Source organism: Phacochoerus africanus, chromosome 1 (genome assembly GCF_016906955.1).
Source record: "Phacochoerus africanus isolate WHEZ1 chromosome 1, ROS_Pafr_v1, whole genome shotgun sequence".
Classification (NCBI taxonomy): domain Eukaryota; kingdom Metazoa; phylum Chordata; class Mammalia; order Artiodactyla; family Suidae; genus Phacochoerus; species Phacochoerus africanus.
Genome location: NC_062544.1, coordinates 82939885 through 82952467, shown reverse-complemented (window position 1 = coordinate 82952467; position 12583 = coordinate 82939885). Strand labels below are relative to the sequence as shown.

Here is a 12583-nt window from a genome sequence, read left to right as displayed (position 1 = left end):
GGCATTGGACTTTGAGAAGCTCTCCAGCTGATTCTACTCTTTCTGTACTGGTCCAGCCAAAATGAATCTTTCCCTTCCTCATACGTTGTAGGCTCTACTTAGAGCTGTTACAAAATTCAGCATTACATACAGTACAGTAAACTGTTTATATAAGTCTCCATTGGATTTTTGAGGGCAGGAGTTAGGTCTTAGTTTGCATTCTATATAAGATCTTTTGACACAAAAGGTTCAAGTCATACTTATAATAAATATACTTATGCTTAGACTTTTCTTTTGAAAAATCACAGAAAATCCACTAAAATATGCTAAAAGTGAAAGCACCAAAAATATTTACCAAAGTGAAATTTCATTAGTGCAACAATCTAACACCACCCTGAATGTAAAAGAAGCCTTTTTTTTTTTTCATGAACATGTGAATTTTCCTGCAGTAATAACTTCTCTTTAGATGGAACGTACCAAAGGAAGTCCTTTAATAATTTCTCTAGGTTAAACTATGCAATTTCCGTAAGTATAAACATTTTATTTCAATGAAAGGTAATAGAAATACAAAATAAGGAGTTTTTAATAGAGATGATGAAAAACACCACTGAAATCATTTTTAGATCTTTAAAATATTAAGCATCATTCTACTCTGATGAATTTTTATGTAAACAACTGGGAATTTACACATGACAGTATCTTGGCATTTTTTTCCCCAATGCAACCCACTCGCCATATATTAAATTCTCAATTGTATTTTCTTTCAAGTGCTGTTACCGTAAGAGCACTGAACTATAGAACTATTAAAGAAAGACTATAAAAACTTAATTGTAATGTCTTCAATGTCTCAGACTACTACTTTCATCAACCTGATAAGTAAAAACTGCATTGATGAATCACTTCAGTTCTCTCTACATGATTCAATGGGAGACAGGGCACCAACTTCAACAACCTTTACTCTGAGCATGAACCTTTTCATGCTAAATTAGTATTTTTTCTTAAAGCTTTATTCCTCATAACCTCCGGGCAACAATAAACATTTAAAGTCATAAATAGTGCAGGATTAAAATCTTCTGGTTAATAACATGGTTTGTTTGGCAACCAGATGCCCAGGATGTACAGTAGAGTCACAACACAAGCAGGCTTACCTTTAAACATGCTCTGCCCGAAACACGAACATTGTGTAGATATCTCAGACTATAATCCTGGCCTCCTGTTCCACTCAAATGAGCTACATCCCTCACTCTCCTCGTCTGGTCTCAGTTCCCTCTTCACAAGGGCATCTAGCTCAGTGCATGACTGAGTCTAATCTTCAATCGCCTACATTTTTTTATACAATGTGGCCCTAAATGCAAGCCCGCTCCATGTATACACAAAACCGCATAAATGGTACTTCTAAGTGGTTGCAGGTAATTGTGACTACACTCAGTTCTCACCAGACACCCTGATTTCAGCACCAGATTCCACAGGAACATTTTGAGAGATTTCATCCTGTTCTGATTGTTCAGTGTCCCAGAGGTGTGCATCCTCATTTGAAGGATTGATGTTTGGCAAGTTTAAAATTTAGCAACTGCTCTGATTCCTTCATCACTGCAGTTGTGTTGTCTTGATGGGGATAACACTATTAAAGTCCAAGAAAAAGGGTCCTTCTTGTTTAGGTAAAAAAGTGCTGGGAATGATGTTGTAGATCCCAGCTGGTATACTCTCTAGTTCCAGGTAGCAAAAGCCACACCTGTGTTCAGGGAAAATCAGAACAAGGTTTGTAGGAGGTGATGCCATGGAAAGTAAAGTATAAATTAGATAAAAGTGCCAATCTTACCTGTAGTCACCACTAGATTTCCTCTGGAAGCCATGAGGACCGGGGTCTCCCACCACAGAAACAGTTACAACTTCAAACCCAACACTGTATTGCCTAGATGTTACAAAGAACAGAATCACTGCCGTTTATTAGGTAGTCTCAAATACATATCCAGAATAACCATACCTAAGGTGTGGATGGACTATTCAATTAAGTATATGCTTCTGAAGCTTCAGTAGGAGGAAGCAGTACTCCGAGACACATGCATACTATTTTTACTCAATTAATTGCAGAAGACACCATTTATATTTTTAAACTGAAGCCATAAAGATTAATATTTTATTAAGCTTACTTAGAAGAGACTATATTTTTATCATAGACTCCCACAGAAAAATGTTAAACTTAAATGATAGAATTCCAGACTAGGCAGAAAAAGTGGCACGGAAGAGAAAACCTTGAAATAAAATCTAAATTTATGGAAGTAAATAGCCTTTGATAGACCAGGCATTCCAAATCAGGGTAAGGATTATTTATGTGGATACCGATAAAGTGACAAAACTCAGGAAAACATTTGTTAAATTATATTTCACACCTAATATAGAATACACTCCATATGGATTTTAAAAATAGAATGTAAAAAATCCATAAAAGGACCAGAAGACAGGCTGTGTGAACATTAATTTGATATTAGAGCGAGAGTTCCTGCCCACAGCAAAATAAACCAGAAGAAATAAATTTGATTACTTTAAAATGAAAATTTTTTCTATGTGAGAAAAAAAATCTGGGAAAACGACCTAAAATATATGAAGGAGTTAATACCCTTGCATACATACCCTTACTGATGCTTACAATTAAGAAAAACATGGAAGTTCCTACTGTGGCTCAGTGGGTTAAGAACCTGACATAGTGTCTTTGAGCATATGGGTTCCATCCATGGCCTCGCTGAGTGGGTTAAGGATCCGGTGTTGCTGCAAGCTGCAGCATAGGTCACAGATGCGGCTTGGATCCTCAGCTGCCATGGATGTGGCATAGGCCAGAAGCTGCAGCTCTGATTTGTCTCCTAGCCTAGGAACTTTCATATCCCACAGGTGCGGCCCTAGAAAGAAAAAAAAAAAAAAAGAAAAGAAAAACAGGACAATTCCAACAGAAAAGTGGGCAAAAGATATGAACAGGTGTATGAAAAGCAAAAAAATACATGTTGTTAATAAACATTTTTACATGATCAATCTACCTAGAAATTAAATACAAAAGGGTAATTAGGTACCTATTTCATCTATCAAGGTAGTTAAGTTTTTATTTATTTATTTTGGCCACACCTGTGGCATATGGAAGTTCCTGGGCCAGGGATCGAATCCGAGCCTCAGCTACAACCTATGCCACAGCTACGGCAATGCCAAATCCTTAACCCACTGTGCCACAGCAGAAACTCCTAAAGGTTTTTTAAATGTCTAGAAAAATAGCTTAGTTTTACTTAAAGGGTTAGTGGCTCCTTTCAAAATAGTCTGTACTTACAGGCAGGCAAAATTAAGGCTAGTTTTATTTAGAAGCTAGTAAGTACTTTTAAAATTTGTATTCCTTGTATTTTGTTTTTATGGCCACACCTATAGCTTCCTATATTTTTTAAACCTTCTATAATTGCGAAATATAATGCAATGCACATAAAACAAACACACAGCTTAGCAAATAATTTGTAAAGTGAACAAACACCTGAGTTACCACCTTGACCAACAAAACCCTTTCAGGGCCAAAGTCCCTCTGTGCTCTTCTGATCACAGCCCCTGTCTGGCAGAGCTAACCTGTCTGGTCGTCGCTTTCCTGCTCTGTCTGTAGTCTGACTACCTAAGTGTGCATGTAGTTTAGTTTTACCTGCTCAAAACTGCACGCCAGTGGGATCTCATATTCTGTGGTGCAGCTTCTGTCGCTCAGCATCATTCCTAAGACTGTCCTGTCATCTTGTGGGGAGCTGTAATTTATTTTCACTGTTACATATGCCTGTGTTATAATCTTAAATGCCACTGATGAACATTTCACATTTTTGCCTCTTACAATTTACTGGCTGTTTGGATAATTTCTCTTATGATATACCTGTTCAAGTTTTTGTTTATTTTTGGTTTTCTTTTTTTAAAAACTGTAGACTTTTTTTCTTACTAGTGTAGGATATTTACAAATCTTTTAATGTGTTGTTCTTTCAGTCTTAAGAAATCTTTCCTGGTCCTGAAGTTATTATCTCCTACATTTTAATCCACTTGCAGCTGATTTTTAGGTTTGATGTGAAGCAGGGATCTCATCACCTTTTTGGTATATGGATATTAATTATTTCAGCACCATTTACTGAATAGTGTTCTTTCCTCACTCCTCTGTAAGACCACCTTTACCATAAATCAAAGGTCCACATGAGTGAGTGTGTGTGTATATATGTGTGTGTGTGTATGTATGTATGTATGTATGTATTTCAAAACCCTATTTTGTTCCACTAAACTCATTTTAAATATAACATTAAGAAAGTTACTTATCACAGACCTTGGTCCTCTTAGTTCAATCAGCAGTGGCCCAGACTTTTCTATGTGGAATTGGTAAATGGGGTTATTTTTATGAGTCTCTTGGAAATTTCCACATCCTCCAGCACTCTGACCACTCCACTTTCCATTAATCTAATAAAACAAAGTTGTATTAACAACCTTCACATTCTTCAACTCCTTTGCACCTTAAAAAAAAAAAAAAAAAAAGCAGCAACTTTCCACTCGGGCTTCCCGACTGCCAGGCTTTATTTGCCACTGAGAGCATGTAACTCTCCATGTCAGCTCAGTTGCTTGGCTGCTCTCAGCCCTATCTCCATCTCTCAACCCTCAATCAAGTTTTCCCTGCCAAGAATCTCTGCCAAGTTCTCCCTCAAATTCTGTTATACACGTCCAGCCCACCCTGCAGAATCCACCTCAAACTCTGCTTACAAGGTTCATCCACATGGCCTTCCCTGCTGCATTAATCTCTTTTCTCTAAATTTATTTTTTTCCCACAGAATTACTTAATAGTGCTCATGAGGGATCTTGTGTTCCAACCCAGACTAGAGACTACATTTCCCTTGTACACCTGTTCCCAAATTGTTAAATGTGGGAAAAAAATGAGAAAAGGAGAAGAAGGAAAGGGAATTCTAAGAGTTCAATGTGATTCTGACCCACAGAAGAAATGCTCTTACCTGTTTTGATACGGTGTATGGTGAAGGAATTTTTGAAAAAGTAAAGCTGCACGCTGAGTATACCTAGAATTAAAAAAAACTATTATGATGATAAAGTTTATACTTATAAAAATAACTAAAGTGAAAAAAGAATGTTTTGGAAGGCTAAAAACTTATTTGGCCTGTATAAAAGTCCTAATTCTATAGGCAGCCTGGGATAAGGGCAGGATTAAAGAACTGAGTTGGGCAGCTAGGGGTCTTGTCTTGGCTTTCTCTGCTCACTCTGTGTGACTCAGGACACACCACAATCTCTCTAGGCCTTGGCTTCTGCATCTGAAGAACAAAGCATTCTTTATTCCCAATGCAGCTCCTCAATGTCCCCTCATCACTAAAAAAAATCTGTTCAAATTGAGCTTCTTTACTGATCTATGGCAAACAAATCTATGCAGAACAAAATTACAGTGACCTTCCCAGATGAATGAGAGCAGTACGTTTAGAGGCAACTGATTTCCTTTCACTAAGTTTAAAGTCTTCTCTTTGAGCAGCGGGGGGCGGGGGGATGGCGGTGAGCCCACAGCATGTGGAAGTTCCCAGGCCAAGAAGCAAACCAGAGCCACAACAGTCACCCAAGCCACGGCAATGAACAATGCCAGGTTCCTAAACCACTGCACCAACCAGGGAACGCCCTCAAAGTCTTCTTTTTTAAAGCAAATAAAAGTACTATGTAGACTTAGACTAAAGGAGTTTTTATTGCTTACTCTGTAAATCTATTAGTCCAACATACCTTGGGATTAATTATTACTCTGAAAACTAAAATGTTCATTCAAAATGTTATTCACAGGGGCTCTTGTTGTGGCGCAATGAAAACGAATCGGACTAGGAACCATGAGGTTGCGGGTTTGATCCCTGGCACTCACTCAGCATTGCTGTGAGCTGTGGTGTAGGCCGCAGATGCGGCTCAGACCTGACATTGCTGTGGCTGTGGCATAGGCTGGCGGCAGTAGCTCCGATTCGACCCCTTACCTGGGAACCTCCATATGCCTCAGGTGTGGCCCTAAAAAGGAAAAAAAAAAAAAAACCAAAAAAGCCCAAAATGTTATTCACAGAAAAACATTACTGATCAAAAGCATTATTTTCTGCAAGAAGCATCATAATTTATTATTAAACTATTATACAGATATATAAAGATCACACTCAACAATATATAAAGATCAATTTTCAGAAATACACTTTTTCTGTAGATAATCCTATTTAGAAAGCAGAGCATGTTAACGTACTTTCTATTATTGTTTTGTCATGATACATTGCTTTACTCACCCGGACTGTGTAATGGATTGTGTTCTGTTTTTCATACTGAGAAACCACTAATGTAAAGGTATGGGTCCCAGGTGTGGTTAGCTTTATCTTAGTCAAATAATGAGGGCTGTTAATTCGAATCCCATCAATGTATGGAGGTGGGTCAGCTGCAAATAAACAAGTAGGTTTACAGATGACGGGCCTTTAGTTTTAAAATCTAAGTTTGATGGTAGGAAAAATAATTAAATGGATGGACATCCCTTTTCTACCTTGAAAATATAATGGTATAAAGAATTACAAGTTCAATTTAAAACTTAACAAAATTTAAAACTTTAAATAGTTATAATAAGCAAAAAGCAATCTTTCGGAGTACATTCAGTGAGGTACAAGATAATCCCTGCTATTTGCTCTATCTTGCATTTCTCTCTCCCAGGAGAGGATTATAAAATAGAGATTAGCTTTTTTTCTTTTGAGGAAAGTTTTAAGAAGATATAAAGAAGTATATCAACATATATCTATATTCCCTCCCACTCAGAATTAACATGGTTTGGTCATACTATCTTCTTTACAAAACAAAGTTCCTTTTAACCACCACCCTGAAGACTTATGCCATTCCACTCTGAAGGATCTGATGGGCATCTTTTCTGACTTACGCACACACATACACATGTATACACACCCCTAAAAACAATGGATAATGTTATTTCTGTGAACATATAACTAAAAAAATCAGATAGTATATATCTTGTTTTCTGTCTTTCATTTTCCACACGTTTTGAGATACATAGATATGGTTTATTCCTTTTAAAAGGATATGTGTGTGCAATATCATATGCCATCATGAATAGGACACATTTTATCTATACACCCCCATTTAGTCATGCAGACAATATGTTAATTCAGATTATTTCCAGTATTTTTCCATCACAGACAATGCTACCTGATACATTCTTTGACAGTCTCATGAATCAAGACAATAAAATCACTTCATGCATATCAATTAAGATATGTCATTTAGGATCAACGCTACATCACTCAGCTTATTTAGGAACACTTATAATGTGATTTGTAGGAAAACTAAACATTTTAGTACCTTAAATAGGCAGTAAGTCTCTCATGCTTTAGGTGGTGTGATGTAGTGTGAAGGGTTAAAAAAAATACAAACCAGGCATATCTGTGACCCTGAACAGATTCTGACCTATGTCTTAGTTTACTCTTCTGTCAGATGGAGAAAAATAAGCCCTGTCCAATTTACCTCAGAGTGCTGTGATGAAAATAAACTGTAAACCAGAAAGTACCCTGAAATGGCAGTCACAATGTATAAGAGATGAAGCACTGTTTTAATAAAAAATTCAAGTAAAAAGAGTAACAGGTTGTTTGAAATTCAAAAGCCATGCTACGAGTATACACACAGCATTTGTGCTTTTTTTGGTTGTATAATGACCAACGTGAAAAATGGAAAATTTGGCTAGTTTAACTGGGTATTTGTCATCCTACATACCATGCCCATTCCAGAAAATCTCAAGATACCAGCTAGTAAGAAGCAGTGACTGCCCTCCACACAGCATAACTGGGGAGAAGGCCATGTTTTCCTATGATCGAGCAAGATGAAACTTGACAGAACCACTGGGACCCCAGCTCCCTCATCACTGCCCATTTCTCTGCACAGCCTTCTTTCAAGAACTGTGGGTGATGGCTTCATCCACCCTCAAACCACTCATCCTGGGCTTCCAGCCGACCCAGTGATGCTGCCAGGGTGCTAGTCCAACAGTCTCTTCTCTAACCTAGTCTCACTGGACCTCAGATACAGCAGTGTATGCAATTTTCACTCTTTTCCCCATGGAATGTTTTCCTCCCTTGGGGTTACGTGAAACCTTACGCTATGTGATCAGGTGTTCTGTTCAAATTCTTCTGAGGTAAACTGTCCTCTGCTCAACCTAAGATGCCAGAGTCCAAGAGCCAGGCACTGGGTATTCATCAGTGTACCCATGACTCTGTAGACATGACTCGTGTACCTTACCCCGACTCCCCGACCTGTTTCTGCAGCTCTAACCTTTACCCCAGAACTAAAAGACCCAACTGTCTACATGGCTCCTTCACTTTGATGGGTAAAGAGCATCTCCAATTTAACAAAACCCAAAATTAACTTTTAGTTTTACTCCACAACAACTCCTGCTGCCTCCCCTGCTCCCACCAACACTTACTGTCTCAGTAAATGTTCTATTGCCTAAGGCAAAAAACCCCAAACAAAACCCAGGAATCATTCTTCATTCCTCTTTGCCTCGGTGTTAACCCAACAGTCCTGACAATCCTAACCCAAATCTGTCAACTCTTCACCACCCTAAGTTTACACCACCATCATTTCTCACATAAACTAAATACCTAATCGATTTCTCGGCTTCCATGGTTCGTCCCCTCCTATATATTCTACAAAGAATTTTGTTAAAAAAAAAAAAAAAAAACAGATCGTGTCACTTACCTGATTAAGAGTCTTCAAAGATTTCCCACTGCATATAGAATAAAATCCAAACCCCTTCCTGTGGCTTTTGTGCCTTCATGTGATCTCTGTCTGCATGCTTTCTGACCACTTCTGATACCACACCTCGCTAGGCCTGCTGGCCTTTCTCTGTTCCCAGAAAACACTATTTTTTCTTCATTTTAAGGTTGGACTTGCTGTTTCCTCTGCTTGTAATGATTTTACCTCTATTTCTCTGTGAGACTGATGCCTGTTTGTCATTATCTTTTCTTATCTTATCCTTTCTCAGAAGCTGTCCATGGCCATGCAACTGAAGTAACCTAAGCAGTCACTAACATGTGATCCTATTTATTTCTTTACACACATGTATCACTCTCTGTTGTTTTTCTCATTATTTGTCTCTCGGACTAGAACATAAACTAACAGTTCCTATCATATAGTAAGTGATAAAAATTTTTTTTATTATGAAAGCAAAACAGTATCAAAATGTTAACAAAATGTTAATGCCTGAGGAGTTCTGCAGAGGGAAAGATTTACCTTGCCTGGCAGGAAGGCTATCACAGAGGGAAAAAACCCAAGCTGGATCTTAACCAAGTTCATTACTCAGAATAGGGTAAAAGGAGTATGTGGGCGGAGGGCAGGGAGAAGAGAGGTTCTTGGCAGAAGAAACTGTGTGAAAAGGGGTGCAAGGGCAACAGGGCATGATGTGTCCAGGAGTGGGCAGTCCCTTGCCGAGGATACTATGAAGAGATGGGACATGAGATACAGGGGATCAGCAAGGCCAAGGCCAGAATATAAAGAGCCTTAGACCCCACACTGAAGAGCCTAGATTCATTCAAGAGTCTATGGAAAACCACAGAATTTCTGACCAGAGAAAAAGGTTTTGATTTAAATTTTGGAAATAAAGCTCTGATAGCAATGCGCAAGGGTGTCGAAATCCCAAGTTTCTGAGGTCTCTAAAGCAAAAATGAATCAAAACAAAACACTAAGGTAGTTTCGATCAGTTTATCAGCAAATTTACTAATTTCTCCACTACATAGTTTGTCATTTTCAACTGCATGACACAAACAGAATTTTAATGTTTGTTTGAATGTCTATTTACTAAACATACCTGGGTAATAAACTTTTTTCCCATCAGTCTTGTATACGACCATTGTGATAAATTCTCGATTATTTGCAAAGTCATCCTGAAAGCACAAAGAATACAATGTGTTTAGGAAAATGGGCTCAAAAGTGTGTATGGAATGGGGAACAGGAGAGGAAGGAGATTACTTCAAATTTTAAGAGCATTTTTATTTAGTGCCATAAAAAATGTTTTTCTGAATTAAACTGTCATTTCAATAGATGACCACATTGTAAGAAGCAATATACTAAAAAAAAAAACTCTGCAACCATTAAAATTGTGGTTATCTTTTACAATACCAGGCCAATGAATCAACATTTTCAAACCTTCTTCAGCATATTTTAATGTTAATATTCTTAAAACCTAAAGCACATATAATCAACACTAAAACCCTCACTGGAAAGCATAAACTCCCTCATATTTTTCTTCAGAGATGATTCTGGTATGAGAATTTTTGTAATTACAAATTACCAATTTCCTTCAAGGAAAACATTCATTTATGAAAACACTATATTCAAGCCATTTATATAAATGAAACAGGCTGATGACCAAGTTATTTATCTCACTCACAAAGGTCTAGTAATATTTAAAAGAATTCCTATATGGGACAAAAGAAGGGTATCAGTACCTTGTCCGTTATGTGTCTACTAAGCAAAACCCAAACTGCAGCGCCGCCTTGTGGACACTGCACCTCCAACTTGTACTGGGGGTTGTTGGCCAGGCTATAGGCATCTTTCACAGGTCCTTGCTTAGCATCCCAAGTACTAAGAGACAAAATCAACAAAGACAGTAAGAAATAAATTTATCATAGCGCTAAAATGAAACACTACTTTAAAAAGTGTTATGTTTCGGGAGTTCCTGTCATGGCTCAGTGCTTAAAGAACCGGACTAGGATCAATGAGGATGAGGGTTCAATCCCTGGCCTCGCTCAGTGGGTTAAGGATCCGGCATTGCTGTGAGCTGTGGTGTAGGTCACAGATGCGGATCAGATCTGGTGTTGCTGTGGCTGTGGTGTAGGCCAGCAGCTACAGCTCCAGTTAGACCCCTAGCCTGGGAACCTCCATATGCCGTGGGTGCAGCTCTAAAAAGACCAAAAAGACCAAAAAAAAAAAAAAGTGTTATGTTTCAAATACAATCAGGTTATCAGATGTTCTTTTTCAAAAAAACTTTAGCATAACCAAGAAGCATATAAAGGAAATAACTATTACATGATAGTAATCTGTAGGTATGATAGAAGATAGAACATCAATCTTCCCAAATAATTTCATTTTAAATGAAAAAAAGAGAGACTATGATAAAGCATATTCTGAAATGTACAAAAAAGTTACCTGTGAATACATGTTGATTCTTTAAAAAGACCTGGATTCCAACTCAAATAAATCACATCATAATATTGGCAGAGATCATCCCATGAAATCCAAAATATTCCTAAAAATTAGATGTCTTTGTTAATGTAAAAAAATCTTAATGATAAATGATTTAAGTTAAAGTACATTTAATATTATGAAAGCACATTATTTAAAGATTAAATATTATTAAATGAAAAAGATATTTACCATTGTCTATTTTCTGAGCTGTTCGAGGATCAAAGTTTAAATATTTTTGCAATTCTGGGGTCCAGTTTTTTACATCATTTTCACTGTATCTTCCTTTCCAACGTAAATGACTCCAAGGATTTTTAAGTTGGATAAACCGCAGCCCCTGTTAAAAACAAAAAACAAAAAACAGGAGATACAAAGTTGCAACACAGTTCTATCATATTTTTATTAGAGCATTCTCCAGTAAGTATGCAATTATCAATTCTTTTCCCTCCAAATCAGTCTGAAACTACTATTCCTTAACCAACGCTTCTCTGGGTCCTACATCTAATCAAAAACTGTAAATGGCTACCTACCCCTAGAGGAGTTGTGCTGTCCATATGATAGTCACAAATCATACGTGTTTTGATTTGGTTTTTTCTTTGGCCTTGCCCATGGCACATGGAAGTTGCCAGGCCAGGCATTGAACCTGTGCCAAAGCAGTGACAATGCTGAATCCTAAACCCACTAAGCCACCAGGGGACTCCTCACACATGGTTATTTAAATTAAAATTAAGTTTACAAATCAGTTCCTTGGTCACACTAGCCACATTTCAAGAGTTCAAGGACCAAGTATACTAGTAGCTAATGCATTGCACAACACAGATACAAAACATTCTATCATTGCAGAAGTTCTACTGGGCAGTGCTGCCTTAGGGCAGCAAGCATTTCCTGTTCTTCTAAAGCCACTCTACTTTGGCCTCACTATTTTCCTGTACTCATACCCCATGGATTTGGCTCTAATCTAGTCCTTCCTCTCACAAGCCCATAAATAATCCTTACTCAATTTCACCTCTAGATGTACTTGCTCATGCTTGCTCCTGTTCCTAGAAGGCCCTCTCTCATCCCTTTCAACTAATCTTCCTTTCAGATTGTCTTTGGTTTCTTCTTCTACTATCTAACAGTGAAGATTAAAGTGATGAAAGAACATGCACTTTGGAGTCAGAATGAAATAAGACCCAATTCCAGCTCTACTTTTTATCAGCTTTATCATTTACTCTGAGTTGTTGCTAAGATTAAATGGAATAACATATGCAAAGTCTCTAGCACTTAGTACTTCCTTCTCCTTTTAATTACTACCTCTCTTGTAGAGTTCATAGTGCTAACAACCCATATTATATTAGTTTATCACAAATAATATGCCCTTATACCATTTCGTACT

At 37.6% G+C, this 12583-nt stretch overlaps 1 protein-coding gene across 2 annotated transcripts in view; it reads right to left on the bottom strand.

Annotated features, from left to right (window-relative positions):
* Nucleotides 1-968: 968 nt before the first annotated feature.
* The window catches only part of CAPN7 (calpain 7), a 48334-nt gene continuing 36719 nt past the window's right edge, over nt 969-12583 (bottom strand). Inside the window, exons 13-21 of one of the 2 annotated variants that reach the window (XM_047768474.1) lie at nt 11401-11545; nt 11173-11272; nt 10473-10608; nt 9833-9908; nt 6267-6412; nt 4971-5033; nt 4298-4428; nt 1799-1891; nt 969-1711 (exon numbers count right to left, since the gene is read on the bottom strand). In XM_047768474.1, coding sequence (XP_047624430.1) covers nt 1567-1711; nt 1799-1891; nt 4298-4428; nt 4971-5033; nt 6267-6412; nt 9833-9908; nt 10473-10608; nt 11173-11272; nt 11401-11545 — 1035 coding nt within the window. In that variant the 3' untranslated portion in view covers nt 969-1566. The remainder of the gene's footprint in view (nt 1712-1798; nt 1892-4297; nt 4429-4970; nt 5034-6266; nt 6413-9832; nt 9909-10472; nt 10609-11172; nt 11273-11400; nt 11546-12583) is intronic. The other variant, XM_047768483.1, reaches the window with a different exon arrangement.